The 15,337-nt window shown below is 40.5% G+C and overlaps 1 protein-coding gene across 3 annotated transcripts in view; it reads right to left on the bottom strand.

Annotated features, from left to right (window-relative positions):
- The window catches only part of LOC114656979 (rab-like protein 6), a 98,926-nt gene that overhangs the window by 23,983 nt on the left and 59,606 nt on the right, over window positions 1–15,337 (bottom strand). For all 3 annotated transcript variants that reach the window (XM_051932291.1, XM_051932290.1, XM_028808657.2), the window contains 2 exons: window positions 10,549–10,652; window positions 4,754–5,127 (listed from right to left, as the gene is read on the bottom strand). In XM_051932291.1, coding sequence (XP_051788251.1) covers window positions 4,754–5,127; window positions 10,549–10,652 — 478 coding nt within the window. The remainder of the gene's footprint in view (window positions 1–4,753; window positions 5,128–10,548; window positions 10,653–15,337) is intronic.

The raw sequence follows: 15,337 nt of genomic DNA, 5'->3' as shown, positions 1-15,337 counted from the left end.
AAGTTGTACTATATATTATGTATTGTTCTGTTTTGGGTAATATTTTACCTTTGTGGTATTATGATATTTTATTGTTTATTAATTATTTTGTAATTGTTTTGGGTAATATTTTACCTTTGTGGTATTATGACATTTTGTTGTTTATTAATTATTTTGTAATTGTGTATGATGTTAATAGTACTTTTAATTGTTATCTGCCCTGTTTCCTGTACGTGGTGCCCAATAAGGTGGGGCCATCAGATGTTGCAGCTAAAGGACCAGATTAATTTTGGATCGGCACTAAAATTTTGACTTTAGAATTGATATCAGCTTTGCACATACCAGATAACTCACCTCGTCTCTGTTCTGTTGCACAATCACATTTCTCCCTGCTCCGCTGCACTCCGTAAATCAATGCAATGAGCAGTAGGATTCCCCCATGCAGCATCAAAATATACATTCAAAAAGCAATGGGGGTTGGTTCCCCCTGGTGAATCAAGCTAGATGTTATACAGTATGTGTATCTCATCGAAGAACGGTGAGGGGGTTGGTTACGATTGCTCTAATAAAACGACTTACCATGAGATGCTTGAAAATTACCATTTGCTTTCAGTGCCGAAATTAACGAAATGCTAGTAACTGTGCGGTTTTAAAAATGGATTTTTCTGTAATGGTATACCGTGTAACCCTACAATGGTCTGCCCAACTGTATAAAAGATGAAGCTGCAGAAGTTACAGTAGTTCTGGGCATTGCGTTTTCCTTATTATTGCTTTTCTTTTGCTTATGATCCCTTTGATATTTGGAGTTCCTGGATTTGACCTTTGCTTTTAGTTTGTGAATTGTTGGATTTGGTTGCTTTAGGTTTTTGCATTTTTCGGCCAGCCTTAATTAACTTTGTGAGATTTTTTTATATTCCTTGAATAAATTCATAAAATTGAAAAAAAAAACCTTTTGTTTTTGTTAATCCTAGGGCTAGAGGTCTTTGGTCAATTTCAAGACAGTTTGAGATGATGATTATTAACAAAACCATAACCTCATTTCTATGCCTTTGCAGGCCGGAAGGCTGTCAGTTCAGCTTGGGAAATGGCGGCCTGGAGTGTGGGCAATCTAAAGGGTCCAGAGTTCACATAAGGGCTGGTCTGTCCTTTGGTGGGGGATTTTACTGGTAGCCTACAACCAATTTTGGACAAGTAGGAAGAATGTTACCTACGTCACACACTGACTGGGCAGGTGCTAGCAGAACTCAGGTCCCAGAAGCCTTAAGGCAGCCAAACTATAATCACTGTGCTGACCAAATTTAAAATAAACAAAATATTTTAAATTTCTACCTTCATGCAGCCATCACTCGTGTGTAACCCACAAGTACCTGAACGTTTAACCCGGGTTTCAATCTAACTCCGGAAAATGTAGTGTACAACTGACCATGGGTAAAAACAGGGCCTGGCAAATAAACTCTGACGTTATTAAACGTTTATTGTTGTGACTTGGTGATAGTCATACAATATGCTAAACAAACGAGGAATTACCTACGCCATAATGTAAAGGGAATATCATCTTATTTTGAGTTGTCAGTGTGTTATGGAATCCCTGTAGTTTGTCTGTTGTAATGTTTCTAGTTGTCCGGCAGTTTTCCGCTACTCTTCAGAAAGGTTGCGTGTGTAATTCATTTTTTGTTCACTGTTTAGGTGCAAGACTTGCTGCCACTCATCTTCAGATAATGGTGCTCTGTCATACTTTGTTGTTCTAAGGCATCTTGCCTGTGCTGCTGGTTGGTCTGGCGTGATGTGATGTAGATGTTTCTGTGCATTGGTAGGAGTATGTAGGCCGGCGAGACCGTTTCTGTTGGTCGCAGCTAGGCTGTATGTGGCCTTTTCATTTTATCAGGAGGCTTACGTTGAAGTGAAGGAAAAAGACGGTGTAAAATGGTAGTGTCACAATGCAGTTTCAGTGAGAAACAAAGTATGCACCAAATAAACTGTCAAATACCACAGTCGATAATTGGTCACACTGAAGAATTGAAGATAAGTCTAAGACCAAACCTCTGCCAGGAACACTGATTTTCTTGCTATTGTTGTGGAGGGATATAGTAGTTGTGGCAACCGTTGTTTATATCAAGCACAGATTGACACAAGCAAAATAATATAAGGACATCTGTGATATCATTGGCACGACAACTAGGGAGGCTATGTTGTACATTCTGAACATGTTGCAAATATAAGATGGTAATCAAAATAAACTTTGTCAAATAAGTCAAAAGAAAAACAAAAAATCAAAATGCAATCCTGGAGTTTTTAAAGCATGAAATAGACAAAAAAAATAATGCCTCACAGGCGCGGGGTGCTTAATTTAGGATCACATTAATGAGCTGTTGCCAAGTTCCAAAAAAAGTTCTAAACAGATGATTTAGTTGGTATGATTTATTGATGTGTTCCTTTATGGTCAGAGCATGCAGCAATGAACTCCGCGCATGAGGAAGACGCGTCCCAGTGGTTTGCTTCTGTTGGCTGCTCGGTCACACAGTATGGCAGTTGGCTTTTTCCTGCTGTTAGCTATTGTAAGACAACAAGACTGGAAGACAGTATGAATTGCTGCTATGAGCTATGGCTGAACTCAAACTAACAGATCCAATGCGCAAAGAATGGGCTGTCACCACATTTTAATGGATACAGAGGCTAATTTAAAAAAGCACCTTTCACAGTAAGCATCAGAACTAGCTGCAAAGTATCTAACAAAGATGGGAAGATTAATTTGGAGCAGCGACAGGCATTCGTCAGTGCAAAAGTGGTCAGGTGGTCCTTAAGAATGTCTAAAATCTTTATATCGGCTGAACGCCTGAAAGCAAAACTTTGCTCTTGTCATAAAACATAGCTACAATCTATATCAGGGGTCCCCAACTCTGGTCCTGGAGGGTCCCAGTATGTGCAGGTTTTCATTCTAACCCTTTTCTTTATTAGTGGCCTGTTTTTGCTACTAATTAACTTCTTTTGAATTAGTTTTAATTGACTTTTTTTTTTAAGATTTGCTCCCCTGAATTGTTTCATTTCTCTCCTTAAATGGCACCCAAACAGAAATGAAATGTGAAGTGAGTGAGCCAAAAGGAAACCAACTAAGTCAGGGCCTCAAACTCCAACCAGTTGCTTCATTAGATACTGATTCTTGTTGTTAAATAAACCCATTCTTAAATTCCATGGTTTGTTGTTGCTCTCACTGTGTAATAGCAGACATTTCGGAAATTGTTGATTCTCTCTTTTCTAAGAGCTCTGGTCAAATGTTTTGAGGACCTGAGCAGATCAACATTCTTGAGACCTTCATCCTTCTTTATTTTCAGATATTGTATGATGGACACAGTTTGCTGGTTATGTTTTGGCTTATTTTGTAACTCATTTATCGTTTAGCTGCTAATTAAGGAAAAAGAAACAATTAAGGGTCTGAGTCTTCAAGAGCAGGTCAAGTGAAATTAATTCAAAAGAAGTTAATTAGGAGCAAAAACAGGTCACTAATTAAGAAAATGGTTAGAATGAAAACCTGCAGCCACTGGGGCCCTCCAAGACCATAGTTGGGGACCCCTGATTTATATATAGTCATATTTTTGGCTCTGACCAGTTAAGCAATACCACCCTGGAACGAGAGGGGGTGTCAATGCTAATCTCATTTTCTCCTTCCTCCTCCACAACCAAGGAAAAGTACCCAAGAGGGACGACTGACTCCGCCCACCACCCTAGTAAACCCACCCCTTCCAGTCCCCAGAATATAAAGCTAGGTCATTCCCAGAAGGCGGCGTCAGATGCCAAACTGACTTATCCAGGGCAGGGTGTATTTTAATGTCTACCGTTTTTTGTTTGAGCCATTATCGGCTGTCTTTTCAAGTTTTTGTAATTAAACAGGGTTTCCAGGGTGGTAACCTCAACCTTTCTTGGCATCTCTGAGTTGTCTGGTGACCCGGTTACTTCTTACAATATATAAAATGGTAAGGCTGAATTGACTGACTTGCTCACTCGTCATCTAAAACACTATGGTTCCATTTAGTTTAAAAAGTAGAAATTTGGCAGATTTCTTCTTCTACGGCAGCGGTTATGCATTAAGAAAGGACATTTTGATATTTGAATATTTAGGGGTAACAACAACTCTTAACGCAAAAATACTAAAAGTACCCTAAAATTTAAAAAACTGATTTGACTGAATGTTGGTGATGTTATAAAAAATAAATTAAAAAAAGAGAGGACATGTGTTTTTTATTTGTCGGTAATAATACTGTACAGTTTCCTATGAAATTGTGTTTTACAATCACCATCAACACAGCCTAAGGTCAGTCAGCAGGAAAAGCAGGACTTTATCTATGGCAGGAATGTTTTACTCATGTGCAAGTGGCATGTTCAAAAGAAAGGAGCTCCAGTGAACTAATAATAGTACATGAAGGTTAAAAAAAATACAAATATTGATTAACGGATGGCACAATGACAGAATCCCTTTGTCTAAGCAAATGCCCTGGGTGAAGGCAAGTAACACAGCTAGTGTGTGTGCGTGGGTGTAAATAAAGAAATTAAATTCAAGTCTTTGGCATTGTGACCACCATTCATAATGAAGACTTGGTGTAATTATTTGAAAATGTATTAGGGGTGAAAAATATCAGTCAGTCCTTGATTGTATTTTTCACAATGAAGTACAAGAAATAAGCTCCTCAGACTGCAATAAGATACATCACCTAGAAAACTGGGAGGACAGCATGCCAGATTGGAAATCTTAATATAAAAGGGAGAGAACTTCAATACTCACCTGGTTTAGCAGAGTTAGCCACCTCTGGCGTAGAGGAGCCTCCAAACAGGCGGGCAATAATGCCCCGTTTTTGAGGAGTGGGAGCGACAGGAGTGGACGCAGCCACAGCAGGGGCAGGCTCCTCAGCAGGAACTGTTGGTGGTGGTGGCGGTGGTGGTGGTGGAGCACTTGATGGTGGGGGAGAAGGAGAAGGTGCCAGAGACAAGGTTGCTTGGGAGGGGGCTACAGGCTGGGGCGTGCCAGGACTAGAACTTCCGGTAGAGGCACCACTGGCTGGGACAATGGGAGACTGTGAGCCAGATGATGGGCTTTGTCCATTGGCTGGCACTGGTGAGCTGTAACCCCGGTTGCGAGTTTCCATCATCTCTAAAAATCTATAGGGAGAAGAAGAAAACAAAAAAGAAATGAGTGCAAAAATAGCGAAGGAACTTGTCCTTACTTACCATATATACTCACGTTTATAAGTTAGGGCTTGATTTACCCGTTATCATTTCTGGTATTTTATAATGTCGGTCATATAAGTTGAATGCGGAAAACTCATGCTATTAGTCCCAGAGATTATGATAAGTTAATACCCACCTGAGAGAGTAACCACGAGAAAGCACACTGCCTTTTCTTTTCTATGTATTGTACCTATGTGACCACACGGTCGGTAATACCCAAACTATTTCTGAAGTGACGTTTGCACTGCTTTGTGTTTTTTTTGTATCTCACACCCTCATACACCTTTATCGTAAGAGCATCCCTTATCTACGATGGAGCATTCAATCAGAAGAAAATATGAAACTGGTTTTAAATTAAACGTTGAAGTGGCAAAAGAAATTGGTAACTGCGCTGCTCCAACAAAATTCGATGTGTCCGAGAAACTGGTGCGAGATTGGAGGAGGCAAGAAGACAGACAGACAGAAAGACAGACAGACACTTTATTAATCCCTAAGGGGAAATTCACATACTCCAGCCGCAGCATACTGATAAACAATATTAAAGAGTGATAAAAATGCAGGTATAACAGATAATAACTTTGTATAATGTTAACGTTTACCCCCCCCCCCCAGGGTGGAATTGAAGAGTCGCATAGTGTGGGGGAGGAACGATCTCCTCAGTCTGTCAGTGGAACAGGACGGTGACAGCAGTCTGTCGTTGAAGCAGCTCCTCTGTCTGGAGATGATCCTGTTCAGTGGATTCTCCATGATTGACAGGAGCCTGCTCAGCGCCCGTCACTCCTCCACAGATGTCAAACTGTCCAGGTCCGTGCCTACAATAGAGCCTCACCAGTTTGTCCAGGCGTGAGGCGTCCCTCTTCTTTATGCTGCCTGCCCAGCACACCACCGCGTAGAAGAGGGCTTGCGCCACAACCGTCTGATAGAAAATCTGCAGTATTTTATTACAGATGTTGAAGGACGCCAGCCTTCTAAGGAAGTATAGTTGGCTCTGTCCTCTCTTGCACAGAGCATCAGTATTGCCAGTCCAGTCCAATTTATCATCCAGCTCCACTCCCAGGTATTTATAGGTTTGCACCCTCTACACACATCAATTTGATGGATTTTTCGGGTTTCAAGACCCGACGTATATGCGAGTATATACGGTAGTTATAATAAACACTCAGAAGGAATCCTAAGGAAAGCACAAAGCAAAAGCTTGGCAGGAGTCCAATTTAAACAGAGAAATGGACAAGTCATGAAAGGGTTAACAGGGACGTGAGTGGCATTCCAGCCACATGGCAATAACAGGAGCAGTGCAAGTACAGAGTTACTAGAACTCCAGTTCAAGCAAGCTTGCTAATCTTACCCAATTACTTTCTCATATAAATGAACTGTTGTATTTAGTAAGCTTGTGAAATTTGCAGATTACACTAAAATTGGAGGGATGGCAGACACCGAGGAGGTAGAAAAACAAATTCAAAAAGACCTGGACAAGCCTCAGAACTGAGCAACCACCTAGAAAGTGCAGTTTAATGTTGAAAAGTGCCAACTACTACACATGGGCAAAAGGAACATTAATTATAAATACAAGACGGGAGACACTCTCTGAAAAGGATTTAGGGGTTAATGTTGCTGCAACATTTTCATCGACTAAGCAATGCACAGAAGTAATTAAAAAGGCAAATAAAATGTTAGGTTATACCATAAAAACTGATGAATTTAAGTCGAGAGATATTATGCTCAAACTGTATAATGAACTGGCAAGACGGCATGTGGAGTCCTGTGTGCAGTTCTGGTCAATGCACAGAAAAGACAGAGCAGCACTTAGAGCTGTGCAGAGGAGAGCAACCAAGTGCATCATGGGGCTTCGGGACATATCCTACTGTGACAGTGTTTAGTCTCAGGTAGAGAAGACTAAGTGAGGACCCCATCCAGGTCTTCAAAATCCTCAAGGGCATTGATAATGCAGATCCAGCAACATTCTTTTAGCTTAAGGGTGAATCACGTGAATCTCATACTTGAGGACATCAGTGGAAATTAAAGGGGAAGTGCATTTAAAACTGAAGCCAGAAAGCACTCCTTTATGCAAAGAGTTGTGGGACTCTGGAACAAACTACCAGGACATGAAGTTGAAGCAGAAACCATGACAACTACTAAGAAGAACTTGGACAAGATGTTGGGAACACTTTAGCTATTAATAAACAAACAGGATTGACAGATTGAATGGCGTCCTCTTGTCTGCCAGATTTCTTGTGTTCTATGCAAGGGATACGCACAGCGACATTCAGGCTCAAGACACAACCAAACACTGCAATGACTCAGGTTCAGATGTTATTACTCTGCCATTTCTGTGCATTCATGCATCGTTACAAAGTTCAGGTGACATTACGGAATTAAGGACACACACCATTACTAAGCATACTATTTAAGAGTTAATATTAACAACAAACATATTCAAGTGTTCTGATTATCATTATGAGTACTCATTATGTAATTAATAAAGCTGGTTATTTCATTTACCTGTGAACTTGTTACAGCACCATAAGCCTGCACTCAGTGAAGAGCGCTATACAAAAAGTAAATGAAATGGAACTGAACTGAAGGGTGGGCTGCAGTCTTTAGAAGAATACAAAGAAACACATGCATGTGTTATGACGATAGTAGAGTGACATATAAAGTTCTACTACATTAAAGACAGACAAGTGTGAGCTTTAACAACATTATAGATTTACATTAAAAGGTGCTCTATAAATGCAACTAATTTTTATTAACACACAATGATGATTATCAGGGGCAAATCTGTACCTAATATGACAATACAGAGAAAGCCACTTGTGCTTTTTTATTTATTTTATTTATTTTTTTCTCCAGCCGTCTGGAGTTTTTCTTGTTTTGCTTTTTCTGTCCTCCCTGGCCATTGGACCTTACTTTTATTCTGTTAATTAATGTTCCCTTATTTTAATTCTTATTTATTGTGTCTTTGTTCTCTTTCTTCATCATGTAAAGCATTTTGAGCTACGTTGTTTATATGAAAATCCAACCATTTTCCATCCCGCTGAAACCGAACACAGGGTCACGGGGGTCTGCTGGAGCCAATCCCAGCCGACACAGGGCACAAGGCAGGAACCAATCCCGGGCAGGGTGCCAACCCACCGCAGGACACACACAAACACACCCACACACCAAGCACACACTAGGGCCAATTTAGAACTGCCAATCCACCTGACCTGCATGTCTTTGGACTGTGGGAGGAAACTGGAGCGCCCGGAGGAAACCCACGCAGACACGGGGAGAACATGCAAACTCCACGCAGGGAGGACCCGGGAAGCGAACCCAGGTCCCCAGATCTCCCAACTGCGAGGCAGCAGCGCTACCCACTGTGCCACCGTGCCACCCTTGTATGAAAATGTGCTATGTAAATAAATATTGTTGTTGTTGCTACAACATTACAGAAAATGGCATATGTGTGTTATTTAAACATTAAAAAGACTTGCTTATGTCATTTAAAAAGTGATGAATCAGCGTATCATCAAGTACCCCAGGCCTGTGCAGTTGCATCACAGAAAGTTGCATTCACACATTATTTAGAACATTAGACGGGCTCATTCCTATGTAATCACAAAAATCGAGCAGCATTAATGTGTTATTACTGCATTAAAAAAAGAAAATGTGTTAATACAATGTTTTTAGTGTTGTAATAGCACATTAATTTCTTTTGTTTAAGAAATGAATGTGATATTACACCACTAAAAAACATTAAAAATCGGGAGTGGTCTCCCTCGACTTTCTTGTATACTGAGATATGGGGATGGATATTTGAGGAGTAAACCACAAGACAATGGTCATATTTTAATATTATGTACATTAAAAGAACCATCAACAACAAATCAAATCAAATTAATCATATATTAAACAATTATTATAAAAATAAAGTTGAATAAATCGGACTCTGCAGCTGCATGAATACAAAATTTGCCATGATGATTTTATTTTGGTGAACAATTCAGGTAAATTACCACTTTCAATAAGCGGAAGTGGATCAAAAGTTGCAAGGGACATTAGTAATGTGTTTAATGTAATCCTTGTACATAAAATTTTGTTTACGTAAAGCAAAAACTCTCTCAAATATGTATCTATTACCATCTGAACGTCAAACGGAAAATTGCGCTCATCTCGAAAACCGGTCGTTTTTCAAAAAAAATGCAAAGCGACAAAAATTGCTTAGAATGTGGTGCTTTATCATAATATGATGTGAAATTATCAAATTTGTAATATTTTTGTGGAAACATTTCAGGTAAAGTACCACTTCCGATTAGCGTAAATAGCTCAAAAATTGATATCTATGTTTTGTATCTAATACTTATATGCAAAATTTGGTTGACCTACGTGAAAGCGTACTAAAGTTATCATGTTTATACACACAGACAGACACAGACATAATTCCAAAAATTGTATTTTCAGACTCCAGGAGGTCTAAAATGTCAAGATTCATCAAAATCTCGAAATCGAACTTTTGGAAGATTCCAATAATTTCCCTATACTTTGTATACGAGAAAGTAAAAAAGTGAAATGAATGTGTTATTGCAACATCAAAGGCAGAGATGCCATTATAACATGAAAGAAATGCATTTATGTACTAGAGATGCAATAATGAATTTATTATGACTTTAACAAAAGCCACATGCATCTGTTTTTACATCATTACAGAAAGACAAACACTTGTAAGTTGCTATAACAAAGAATATAGTTTTTAATTAGGACGTTAAAAGTGAGATATGGAGCATTAATGTGTATGTTACGACACGAGAAAATGTTGCATTAAATTATAAAACATTTAAAGGAGAACTGCTTTCAAGTATTATTACAAAGCTCATGCATGTCTGTCTTTTAATAATTTTTTATTATTCTAATGCAAACTGAAATACTTCAGAGCTACTTTCAGTTGTTATTACCATGGTCAGTGGGAATGTCATTTATGTGTTATAAATTATGTTCAAGTAATAATAATATAATATTAAAACGTCACAAGTGTGCACCTGTGCATGTCAGAGTCAGTCACATTTGTGCCACCATGTTATAAAGGCCCAATTCATGCATTACTACAACTGTCTTCTTTATTGCAGGTGCCTTCACATATATTAGTACATTACTGCGAAATTCTTAATTCAACATTCTATTAAGGAGTTTCACTTATGCCTTATAACAAGTTGTGGAAAAATTTATGTGTCATTACACCTTTAAAGAAATTCAGCTCTGTACCTTATTCCATCGAGGACATTCACATTCATGCATTAATGACTTGTTAAGGGATTGAACATTTAATGTATTATCACAGGAATAAAAGAAGCAACATGCAAGTGTTGCTACACGTACATGTCGTAGTTCTGGTCCTCCGTCTCCTGCTGCACTGTCAGCTCTTCCAAGGTCGCATCGATGTCTAACTGATTGGTCTCCAGCTGCCGCAGTAACGTCTCCCTCTGTCACAGAAAATAAAAATGAGGTGTAAGGTTGGAGCTGTGCGGGCAGAGGCCTGTAACCAGGCCTGGCAAACTGATACTGATGCAGGCCAGGCACTCAGGCAACATGAATAATGCACAGAGTGTTGGGCATCAGGAGAGGCCCAGGTGACCCGTTCTATGAGTCGCAGTAAGTGTTGAACAGGACTCACTTAATATTTAACTGAAATCTGACTCCAGGAAGAGATTGTCAACCTTGAGAATCAACAAAAGCGTAAAAGGCAACACACACAGCAGACACACCACCAGCCTCTCCATTCCACCTTCTGACTGCAAACTTGATATTCCTTAAACATGAAGCGATAAAGAGACAAGGCAGCAGTAGAAATAAAATATGCATAACACCCTGACACGACAGGTTTTTAAAATAATCTCATGGCACCCACCTGTGATGACTTACAAGGTGTTGGATTGTTGACCAAAAAGCTGTCAGTTCATTCTCACTGGGTTGCATGAGTGAGTAATCGCACATGCTAAAGCCCCCCATTGCAAAAATATCAAAACCACTATGGACCCCTGCCTAACACCTCGTGACACCAGGACAAACTTCACTTTTCCCAAAACAGGATTAAGTAGATTTGAGAAGATTACATTAAGTACCCGACACTTTGAACTGAAACATCAGCTACATGTGTTGTGTTTCTTGCACGTACACTAAAGATTTAAAACATCCATCTATCCATTTCCTGAGCTCACCTTTTTTAAACTGTAAAGAGCCAGAATCCAACGGCTTTATCAGGTGTAAGATAGAAATAGACTCCAGGTGGGATAGGAGTCTATTAAATGGCTCATTAAACCTGCACACCCTTAAGGAAGGCAAACTTAAGAGTCTCCAGTCAACCTAATTTGCACATCTTTGGGTTATGGGAAGAACCCAGAATACCATTATGGACACAGTAAGTGTTATGTTACTGCCAGTCTTCCCCTCAGATCAATTCAGTCTTTGTGTCATTATTTAAATATGTATAAAGTTGTACTATATACTATGTCTGTTCTGTTTTGGGTAATATTTTACGTTTGTTGTATTATAAAATCCATTCATTTTCCAACCCGCTGAATCCGACACAGGGTCACAGGAGTCTACCGGAACCAATCCCAGCCAACACAGGGCACAAGGCAGGAACCAATCCTGGGCAGGGTGCCAAACCACCACAGGACACATGTATTATAACATTTTGTTGGTTATTAATTATTTTGTAATTGTGTATGATATTAATAGTAGTCTTAATTGTTATCTGCCCTGTTTCATGTGCGTGGTGCCCAAGGAGGTAGGGCCACCTGATGTTGTAGCTAAGGGACCAGACTAATTTTGGATCGGCACTAAAATTTTGACTTTGGAATTGATATCAGCATTGCACATACCAGATAACTCACCTTGTCTTACAGCAGTATCTCTATTCTGTCGTACAATCGCTTCCCTGCTCCGCCGCATTCCGTAAATCAATGCAATGAGCAGTGGGGTTCCCCCATGCAGCAGCAAAATATACATTCAAAAAGCAATGGGAGTTGGTTCCCCCCTAATGAATCAAGAAAGATGTTATATGTGTATCTCATCGAAGAATGGTGAGGGGGTTCAATACGATTGTGCTAATAAACAACTTACCGTGAGATGCTTGAAAATTACCATTTACTTTCAGTGCCAAAATTAACGAAATGCTGATAACTGCATTGTTTTAAAAACTGATTTTTTGGTAATGGTATACTGTGTAACCCTACACTGGACTGTCCAACTGTATAAAAGATGAAGCTGCAGAACTTTCCTGTGTATGGATTCAGCGGGTTGGAAAATGGATGGATGGATGAACTATCACTATATAACACACAAACATGCTTGGCATATTCCAATAAAATTAAGAAACCCAGTTTTGAAATTTCTGGTGTCAAGCCTTTCATTCTTTTTTTGTCACTTGCACCCATTCGTACTAAACTCATTGTTAAGTGTCATTATTAGAACACCACTAAGGGAGTGCTGTGATGTGAGATTTTGCATATAAGTTGATAAATATTTTGTATGTCTTTATTTGTAACTTAGGCAAAGCAATGTAATATTAGTGTTACATTAGTGAGAAGCATTCATGTTTACAACCCCCCACCAACCCACCTCTTTCAGGAATGGGTCTCTTTGAATTTTACGACAGAGTTGGGGGGTCTCTCACTCAACCCCCATAGGAAAGTCAGGCTGCCTAACGGGCAAACCTTAGCTCAATAAATGGTTTTGGGGACAGGTGTGAATGTGTTCTATTCCCCCATTGGTCTGAAGTATGGCTGTTTGGAACTGGCTTGTATCAGAAGCCTTTAAGTACTATGATACCCTATTGGCTCTAGGGGTTAGACACAGAATCTATAAATTTGCTCACTCCCTCACTCTTACCAAACTGCTGAATGACCATCTCGCACCATGAACTGAAAAGGACAACACAATGAAGAGCACAGCTCGGCAGCCATATTGAGACAGGCATGCAGCCCGTTCTGAAGAAAACTTCTGGGATTGGGATGGCAAACCACCCGTCTAGTGTCCTATTCCCTCAAAGCTCTCCTTACCATTGGCAAAACGAATGTAAGTGATGCATTTTACATCTTCGGGGCACATGCCTGCCACTATATGATATAAACTCCCATGACCCCGAGATTTAATTTATTCAATAAATTATATTTAATTTCGCCTCCTCAAAAAACAGCAGCACTAGGCACTCAATAGTCTCATTAGAATTTAGCAATTTATAGTCCAGGAAATCATTACTTCATACATTAGATGGATGGTATAATAGAAATCTCAATCAATATATTATACAGCACCTTTGTGGTCTGATAAGATGTCGGCACATCACGTACAAACCTTTTGCTATCACCCAGACCTAAAGCTTAAAAGAGCTCATAAAAACGCTCCACCGGCTTTGCTTGCTAATTCAATATGAGGGAGAGGAGTAATTACATTTTTTCTCTGGCTCAGGATGCTGTACTGATGGTTTCTTTTCTGCTTACTGCTGTCGCTGCAGACAGACAGGGCTGATTGACTCATCAGCTCACAGCCAGTCACTTCAGCAAATTACCTTGGAGTCTGAGCCCAGGCACGAATCAAATGTAGTAGAGTTGTGAATTTGTCTCTCATGCCAGCAGCTTTGATTAAAGCACACAAGAGTCACCAGAAGGTCCACGGCAGCAGCACTTCCCAGGGTGATTGTTACCTGTTGACACCTGCTAGAAAATGTCACACTTACCGCTCCAGTGGGAGACACTTTAATAGTCTGATATTACTAGTGCAGTGTTTCCCAACCTTTGTGGTGTCACAACCCAGTGTTTCACATACCTTCCCCCTTTGTGAATTTAGTGCAATCAGCTGAGTGGGGTGGTCCCTCTTGGCGTATTAACACGATCACCAGACAGAATGTCACAGCATTAGATGAACCAACCGCGACTGTCAATACTTTTCCTCCTTGGTGAATCACGCACAATCTTCATGGTGGGGGCTTTCACCCCACAGGTTGGGAACTGCTGTACTATTGCTTGGGGCAGCAACATGAGCATACATAACATGTATATCTTGGAGTGGAGGAATGGCAGGTGAAATCTTCATGGTAGTGTTAGAAAAAGCAGCAATGAGGTGGGGCCTTGCGGGTGATATTTTTGCTTTCGTTTGTCTTACAAAGTAAAAAGTATGTGAACCCTTTAGAATTATCTGGTTTACTGTATGAATTGGTCATAAAGAGTGATCTGATCTTCATCTAGGGCGGCACGGTGGTGCAGTAGGTAGCGCTGCTGCCTCGCAGTTGGGAGTTCTGGGGACCTGGGTTCGATTCCCGGGTCCTCCCTGCGTGGAGTTTGCATGTTCTCCCCGTGTCTGCGTGGGTTTCCTCCGGGCACTCCAGTTTCCTCCCACATTCCAAAGACATGCAGGTTAGGTGGATTGGCGATTCTAAATTGGCCCTAGTGTGTGCTTGGTGCGTGGGTGTGTTTGTGTGTGTCCTGCGGTGGGTTGGCACCCTGCCCGGGATTGGTCCCTGCCTTGTGCCCTGTGTTGGCTGGGATTGGCTCCAGCAGACCCCCGTGACCCTGTGTTCGGATTTAGCGGGTTGGAAAATGGATGGATGGATGATCTTCATCTAAGTCACAGGTACTGATAAACACAATGAGCTTAAGCCAATGACACAAAAAGAATTCTACTCTTTCATGTCTTTGTTTTACAAACGCATTCAACATTCACAGTGGTAGTGGAAAAAGTAAGCGAACCTTGGGATTTAATAACTGGTTGACCCTCTTTTGGCAGCAATAACCTCAACCAGACCCTTCCTGTAACTGCAGATTAGACCTGCACATCGTGCGGGGGGAATTTGAGCCCATTCTTCCCTGCAGAACTGCCTTAACTCTTCCATATTCTTCGGTTGTCTTCTGTGTATGGCTCTCTTCAAGTCATTCCACAGCATCTCAATAGGATTGAGATCTGGGCTCTGACTGGGCCACTCCAAAAGGCAGAGTTTGTTCTTCTGAAGCCATTGTGCTGTGGATTTGCTGCGACGTTTGGGGTCATTGTCCTGTTGCATCACCCAGCCTCTTCTGAGCTTAAGTCGACGGACAGACAACATCACATTATCCTAGAGAATTTGTTGATAAACTTGTAGTACTAGGGTGGTGTTGTTGATAAACTTTTG

Source organism: Erpetoichthys calabaricus, chromosome 9 (assembly GCF_900747795.2).
Source record: "Erpetoichthys calabaricus chromosome 9, fErpCal1.3, whole genome shotgun sequence".
Classification (NCBI taxonomy): Eukaryota; Metazoa; Chordata; class Cladistia; order Polypteriformes; family Polypteridae; genus Erpetoichthys; species Erpetoichthys calabaricus.
Note: the sequence above shows the minus strand (reverse complement) of the source record. Positions and strands in the feature narration are given on the sequence as shown.